At 62.7% G+C, this 7,518-nt stretch overlaps 1 protein-coding gene across 3 annotated transcripts; it reads right to left on the minus strand.

Annotated features, from left to right (window-relative positions):
* Window positions 1–365: 365 nt before the first annotated feature.
* Window positions 366–7,092, minus strand: LOC140904487 (antigen-presenting glycoprotein CD1d-like). Of its 3 annotated transcripts, XM_073326869.1 has the most exons (6): window positions 6,893–7,062; window positions 6,372–6,650; window positions 5,467–5,748; window positions 4,704–5,000; window positions 2,497–2,596; window positions 2,276–2,413 (listed from the first exon to the last, which is right to left on the minus strand). In XM_073326869.1, exons 1-6 carry the CDS (start codon window positions 6,939–6,941, stop codon window positions 2,374–2,376), a joined length of 1,047 nt encoding a protein of 348 aa, XP_073182970.1. In that variant the 5' UTR covers window positions 6,942–7,062; the 3' UTR covers window positions 2,276–2,373. The 3 variants fall into 3 exon arrangements, with proteins under 3 accessions (XP_073182969.1, XP_073182968.1, XP_073182970.1); XM_073326868.1 differs by lacking the exon at window positions 2,497–2,596 and having other exon boundaries at window positions 366–2,413; window positions 7,015–7,092; XM_073326867.1 differs by lacking the exon at window positions 2,497–2,596 and having other exon boundaries at window positions 366–2,413.
* Between the last annotated feature and the right edge of the window lie 426 nt (window positions 7,093–7,518).

Here is a 7,518-nt window from a genome sequence, read left to right on the forward strand (position 1 = left end):
TGGGTCTGTGTGAATTATTCCCAGTGGAAGGTTCGGGGCTGGCAGAAGTTCTGAGTCCCAACCCCCCAAAGGGCCCTGTCACAGCTCCCCAGGTTTGGTGCCTTGGCCCAGCCTTGGACCTGGGTCTGGGGGACCCGTTTGGAGTATCAGACCCCCCCTCGACCCCCCGGGTCCCGCTCTGCCGTCAGGGGAGCCACGTGGCTTCCCTGCCCCCTTGGGTCAAACCTCGGAGCCGTTAGCACCCCAGCCTCACACTGTGAGCATCCTTCAGCGAGTCCTCCTGGGCTGGACACCTCCGAGAGATGTGTACCCCAAAGGGGGCGATGCCCCCCCCCAGAATGTGCAAGGACTCAGGCAGCCTTGTCAAAGCAGGCGGGTTTATTAGGTGACTAGCACACGGCATAGGAAGCCCTCATTCCAGCACAGAGAACTGGGGTACAGCAGAGTTCCTTTGGGGGGTCTCCCAGCCCCAGCCAAGCTGTGTGGACCCCTTGGCTCCCGCTCTGGGCCTCTTTGTCCCCTGTCCCCTCTTTGTCTCTAGTTCCCGGGTGAGCTCACCCCCCACCTGGCCCCTCCTCAGGCCGTGTTCTTGGCCAGGGGAATGGGGCGCAGCTCCCTTGCTGAGAGGCAGGAAGTCGACACGATCAGGATCATTTGTTGGGTGCTAGGTGGCAAACGTTGCCGTGTTTGGCTTTGCTACATGAACCTGGGCCCCAAAGCCGAGACAGCCGGGCACCAGCCACACCTGCCTCGCTGGGCCTCTGCAAAGAGTAAACAGCCGTTTCCCCCACCTAGCGAACAATGCAGCATGTAGGGGAAACTGAGGCACATACAGTATTCATACAAAATATTACAGAAAATTCCCACTCCGTCCCACCCTCCACCTCCCATCCCATCCTGATGTGCGCAGTGTGAACATCCAGCGCGTTAGACGGAGCGGGGAAGGTGGTGCCATTGGGGGAGGCCGGGTTTGGGCAGGGGACACGGAGCAAGGCTACATATTAAGGGCACAGACCAGGCCCCGTGGGGAGGAATTCTGGTCACTAACATCAGAGTGGAGCTGGCACTGCAGGAGGGTAAAGGCCCCGTGCCCCTTGCCCACCTCCTTCAGCCAGCCCAGCCCCTCCCCTGCCCTGGGGCTGGATTGGAGCCAGTGCACCCTAATGGGAAAGGCCGTGTGTCCCATTCCTCACCCCACCGAGCTGCCAGTCCCCCCACCCTGGGGCTGCATTAGAGCTGGAGCCCCCTGGAGAGTAATGGGCCCACGTCCCAGCCTCCCACGGATGGTCTCCCCGAACCCTGCCTGTGGCCTGGTCTACACTTAACGCTTATCCCAGCAGAGCTCTGCAGTTAGGTGTGACACGACCCCCGGGACACACACAGAGCTCCGGGGGTCAGAGGTGTGACCCCACACCCCAGCACACCGCTGTGTCGCCAAGCCCCCCGTGTGCACACAGTCGCTCTGCAGAGCAGGGCATGTGTGGACCGGGCGAGGGCCGTGCGGGGAGGTGCTGTCCCCACACTGGGGATAAACCCCTCCTGGCTGCGCTGCGTCCACACTCGCTAGCCTCCCTCTCTTCCCCTCCCCAGCCAGAACTATTATTATTGCTGTATTACCGCAGGGCCGAGGAGCCTGGTTGTGCCCAGGACCCCCTTGGGCTCGGTGCTGCCCAGACGCAGAACAAAAACACAGAACCTACCCCTGGAGCCCGGGTCCCTCACACCCAGCTCTGGAGGGGCCCTGCCCCCAGGAGCTCTCAGCCCAGCCCAGCCAGCTGCCTCCCCGGCGCCCTGGGGGGCGTAGTGTTGTCAGGGCTCCCTGTGGGTAGCTGGGCCTATGTCCCATGGGCAACCCACTTGCTACCTGTGACGCAGCAGGGAGGGGGGAGTGTTGACCTGGGAATGTAGCAGGGGAGTTTCCCTGGGGACCGGAGACCTGAGAGCCTGTCACCTGAGCCGGGAGGGGGATGGAGGAGGTAACCCCTCTGCCCCACAATGTGGACAGAGGCTGCAGGAGGGGGCCTGCTGGGTGGGTTTAGTTTCAGTTTGGGGCTGGGTGGAGGAACACAGGGAACCCCAGGGCTGGGGTCTAAGCTCCCTGCTCCCCCAGAAGGACTTGACTGAGGGGTCCTGGTTGTACCCACAGCTCTATTTGTTCCTGGTGTCCAATAAACCTTCCATTTTACTGGCTGGCTGAGAGTCACAGTGAATCCCAGGAAGAGGGGTGCAGGGCCCGGACTCCCCCACACTCCGTGACACCCCGATCCAGTCCTGCCCTTGGGGCCCTCAGCTCTGGAGCTGGGCACGGATCCAGCCCCAAGGTCCATGTCCCCAGGAGATGGGTCAATGCCCACACCTGGGCCGGTGCCGCCCTCAGGCCCTGGACTCCCCTGGTCTAACGTCCTGGTAGCCCCTGGAAGGAGAGAGCAGAGGGGATGGGTTAGGGGGTGTAACGGTCCCACCCCCACCCCCACCCCCAAGAGGGAGAGGACTCACCTGCGTCTGCTCCTCCACAGCACCCCGGCCACGGCGGCTACGGCCAGAGCCCCCAGGGTGATGCCCACGGCCAGGCCGGGGCCCCAGCCCCAGCTCTGCTCTGTAAAACAGGGGGTGCCATGCTGGGAACCGGGACAGGAGAATGGGCCCTGGTCCCTCCGCCTCTCCTGCAGTCTCCCCCTGCTCCCCCCATGTGACGAAGTGGGACTGTTCTTATGTCACGGAGTCCCTGGGCGATGCTCTGGAGCTGCTCCCCATGAAGCCAGTCAGGACTCTGGGGTAATCGCCTTTCTGTGAGCAGCCTGTCTGCAGGACACACAGCTCACCCGGCTTCCACCTTCCTGGGTCTGACCTCGGAGCATTCAGCATCCTCTGCCCCTCCGTGCGCTTCCCCCCAGCGAGTCCGCTCAGGCAGGGCTCCTGGGGAAGCCAGAGGGTCCTGCCCCCCAACTCCGCAGTCAGACGTGACTCTCAGCCAGCCAGTAACACAGAAGGTTTATTAGACGACAGGAACATGGTCTAACACAGAGCTTGCAGGTGCAGAGAACGGGACCCCTCAGCTGGGTCCATTTTGGGGGGCAGTGAGCCAGACGACCACGTCTGCACTTCACTCCATGTCCCAGCCAGCCCCAAAATGAAACTCCCTCCAGCCCCTCCTCCTCTGGGCTTTGTTCCTTTCCCGGGCCAGGAGGTCACCTGATTCCTTTGTTCTCCAACCCTTTAGCTCTCACCTCCCAGGGGGGAAGGGCCAGGCCATCAGTTGCCAGGAAACAGGGTGTCGGCCACTCTCTGTGTCCAGACCCCTGCACACACCTGCCCTCTAGGGCCCTGCAATGATCATACACCCTTACCCCACCCCCTAGAGACTTAAGAACTACCTAGGGGAAACTGAGGCACCCCCACACTATTCAGAGGAAACATTAAGAACAGTCCCACTTCGTCACATCTTAATGTTTCCTCTGAATAGTGTGGAGGTGCCTCAGTTTCCTCTAGGCAGTTCTTAAGTATCTAGGGGGTGGGGTAAGGGTGTATGATCGTTGCAGAGCCCTAGAGGGCAGGGGTGTGCAGGGGTCTGGACACAGAGAATGGCCGACACCCTGTTTCCTGGCAACTGATGACCTGGGCCCTTCCCCCCTGCGAGGTGAGAGCTAAAGGGTTGGAGAACAAAGGAATCCGGTGTCCTCCTGGCCCGGGAAAGGGACAAAGCCCAGAGGAGGAGGGGCTGGAGGGAGTTTCAGTTTGGGGCTGGCTGGGACATGGAGTGAAGGGCAGACGGGGTTGTCTGGCTCACTGCCCCCCAAAATGGACCCAGCTGAGGGGTCCTGTTCTCTGCACCTACAAGCTCTGTGTTAGACCATGTTCCTGTTGTCTAATAAACCTTCTGTTTTACTGTTTGGCTGAGAGTCCCGTCTGACTGCGGAGTTGGGGGGCAGGACCCTCTGGCCCCCCCAGGACCCCGCCTGCGTGGTGTCGCTGTGGGAAGTGCAGGGAGGGGCAGCGGATGCTGAATGCTCTGAGGTCAGACCCAGGAAGGGGGAAGCCAGGTGAGCTGTGCGTCCTGAAGACAGGCTGCTCCCAGAGAGACTTCCCCAGAATCCTGCCTGGCTTTGTAGGGAGCAGTTCCAGAGCATTGCCCAGGGACTCCGTGACACCCCACCCCAACCCACTGCCCTCAGCCCCACATCCCCGCACTGTTCGCTCAGCCTCCCCCACAGTCCCCCTATTTTCTCCCACAGTCCCACCCCCTGCTTCCCCCCAATCCAGTTCTGCTCCCCTCTGTCCAATCCCCACCATACCCATCTCTTTTTCCGCATACCCCACAGACCCTCCCCAGCTCTGCTCCCCGCACCTCCTCTGCCCCACTCTACACAGCTCTCTGCACCCCGTCCCATTCGCGCTCTCCTCAGCCACCACTGCTGCCTCCCTCCATCCCAGTCCTGTCCCGTCCCCCTCAGCTCCTCCATCCTGCTCCCCCTGGTCCATCCCCACAACCCTCACTCACCCCTCTGCCTCCCTCCATCCCAGTCCTGCCCCGTCCCCCTCAGCTCCTCCATCCTGCTCCCCCTGGTTCATCTCCACAACCCTCACTCACCCCTCTGCCTCCCTCCATCCCAGTCCCGTTGCCTGGAACCACCCTGTCCCACTCAGGACGTGCAGGAAAAGCCCCCAGAGACCACGACCGCACCCCCCTGGAGACGTGCACCTACCCCAGGGGATCAGCAAGCTCTGGCCCCCCAGGCTGCTGTGCTCCACCCGGCAGGCGTAGCTGTGCCCGTCGCCCGGCTCCATGGCCAGGGAGCTGCGCAGCTGGTAGGTCAGGTCCGCGTTGGGCAGGATCCCGCTGGAGCTCAGCCGCCCGTCCGGCCCCACCTCCTCCCCGTCCTGCAGCCAGGCCACGCGGATGGGCCGGGGGTAGAAACCGGTGACCCGGCAAACCAGCAGTAACGGCGCGGGGGTCCCGGCTGGGGAAGGCGCTCGGGCAAACACCACGGCGACCGGCCGCTCTGAGACAGGGGGAGAGAGACGGGGCGGGGGAGAGGGGACGATTCAGTCTGAGCCTCAGGGACTCACTAGCCAAACCCAGCTCCATCCCCCGGGCTCAGGCGTTGGCCCCGCTGTCCTGGCCAGGCCCCAATTCTGTCCCCTGCAGTTACCAGTGGTGAGGGAATCCCCCTTCACTTCCTGTCCTAAACGGCTGTGCAGTGCGGCTATGAAATGGCTACGGTGCTCCACCCCAGCTATAGCTGCATTTGTACACCAGGCAAGGGGTCCCTGGATAAACAGCCCCCGTGCCCCACCCCAGAGGTGGCTGCAAATCAGTTCAAGGTGAGGGATCCCTATATAAACAGCTCCCACACCTGACCCCAAAGGTGACTTCTTCTCAGTGCTGGACCAGGGATCCCTGTATAAACAGCCCCCACATCCTACCCCAGAGGTGGTCGCATGGCAGCGAGTGGTGTCCAGCCTCACCTTGCCTCTCCAGAGACTCGTTCCCATACTGGACAAAGCTCTTGAGCTCATTGATACAGGTTGCTCGCAGGAGAAACTGAAGCGTGATGGCCGTGCTCCTCTCGTGGTTAAGAAGGTCCCGGGTGTAGAGCGCCAGCTTGTCCCCCTGACGAGCGACCCAGGTGCCTGCGTCCGCGTCGAAGCTGACGAAGTCCTCGCCGTTCACCGCGGCCTCATAGAATCCCCTCGAGGTGCCGTTGGGGTGGAACTCGCAGCTGACAGAGACCTGGGTAACAAAGGGGTCTGGAGCAGGGAGGGCAGGGGGATGAGGACGGGCGTCCCGAGGTCACCGGGAGGCAGGGGTAAGGGTCAGAAATAGAGAGGCAGCGTGAGGGATGGGAGGGGGGAATAGACTTGTCAGGTACTATGAGGACGTTTGGCCTCAGGACAGCGGCGGGATTGTGGGGCAACCCTGGCTGGAATTCAGGGCACGTTGAAGTTTTTGTTTAAAGCTGATTTTTCACGTGCATAGTCAGATTGGCTCGAAAATCGCTGCATTATATCGGGGCCTGAGGCAGAGTTTGTGGTGCAAATTTGGGGTACCTTGGTCACTGGGTTCCTGAGATACAGACCCCCGCCCAAATGACCTGCTTTTCAAAGGGTCAGGCTACATGTCAGGAAAGACCCGGAGCCTCGGCTCAGGGAGTGGGACGTGGGGCCTTTCCCCTCTAGGAAGTTCAAGCTACAATCTGGCCCCAGACCTGGCTGGCTGACCCTGGAGTGGAGAATGGGGTACGGGTGTTTCCCCTCTGAGGGACGCCGGCTCCAAACAGCCTACGGGCCAGGGACTGGCTGTCTTGCCCCCAGGGACACGCTCAGTGGCTGTGGTGAGTGTGTCAGTTCCCAGCACCCCGCTTCGTACTCACAGGCCATTCCCTGCTGCTGAGCTATCCTGTTCACAGTACGGTTGAAATTGAACAGGTAGTGATGGATCAGCAGCTCCAGGTCCTGCCACTCCTTCGGGGTCAGGCCCCGCTGGGCCCAGGGCTGCAGGAAGCGGATCTGGCAGGTGCTGCAGTCCATGGAGTGGGTCTCCAGGTCGCCCAGCAGGGCCATCCCCTCCATGTCCGTGGAGCTGGTGTTGTGGAAGACATTGATCTGGAGCAGCCGCAGGGTGACAGATGCTGGGGGGAGAGGAGGGGAGGCTGGGGGAGGGGGCAGGAAACAAGTGGAGGACAAAGCAGGTGGGGAGAGAGCTGAATGAGTCTCAGTCTCCTTAAGTCCTTCGCGACAGGATCTCCCTGCTGAACCTAACCCACCTCCCCACTCCTTCTACTCCCCCAGCAAGGGTCACTAGCCCAGCGTGGTGCTGCCCTACCCTAGCCTTGGGATTACACCATCCCCACCTCCCAGGTTCAAAAACGGTGGGGGAGGGGTCCCCAATTACCAGTCCGGGCCGCCCATGCCCAGGGGAGGAGCAGCAGAGGGAGCAGCATCCTGGCAGGGGAAGGGGAAGCCGGGCTCAGGCGGGCGTCAGGGCAGCGAGATGAGGGGCCCAGAGTCACTCACATGCTCTCGGTTCTGCCCCAGGGCACACGCCTCTTTGCCCACTTCTCTCTTTGTCTGTCTCTGCTCAGCTGCGTCCCCGCAGCTGCCAGCCCCGAGCCAATCAGGGCAGAGGGAGTCGGGGAGCGGAGGCAGCGCGGGAGGGGGATCCCCGGCCGCAAGATCAGAACCAGACCCTGTGCCCGGGTCAGTGCGTGTGTGTGACGCCCCCTCCATCTCCTCCAGCCTGGGGTACCACTGCTCCCAGCCCAGCCCTTAGCGCCGCCCTGGGGCAATGGGGCCAGCCCTGTCTGCCCGGGCAGAGCCCCCTGCTGCCCCCCGCCCTGCTCCCTGCAGCCCAGCCCCTAGCGCCGCCCTGGGGCAATGGGGCCAGCCCTGACTGCCCGGGGAGAGCCCCCTTCTGCCCCCTGCCCTGCTCCCTGCAGCCCAGCCCTTAGCACTGCTCTGGGGCAACGGGGCCAGCCCTGACTGCCCGGGCAGAGCCCCCTGCTGCCCCCCGCCCTGCTC

The sequence above is a fragment of the Lepidochelys kempii genome, unplaced genomic scaffold (genome assembly GCF_965140265.1).
Source record: "Lepidochelys kempii isolate rLepKem1 unplaced genomic scaffold, rLepKem1.hap2 scaffold_137, whole genome shotgun sequence".
Classification (NCBI taxonomy): Eukaryota; Metazoa; Chordata; order Testudines; family Cheloniidae; genus Lepidochelys; species Lepidochelys kempii.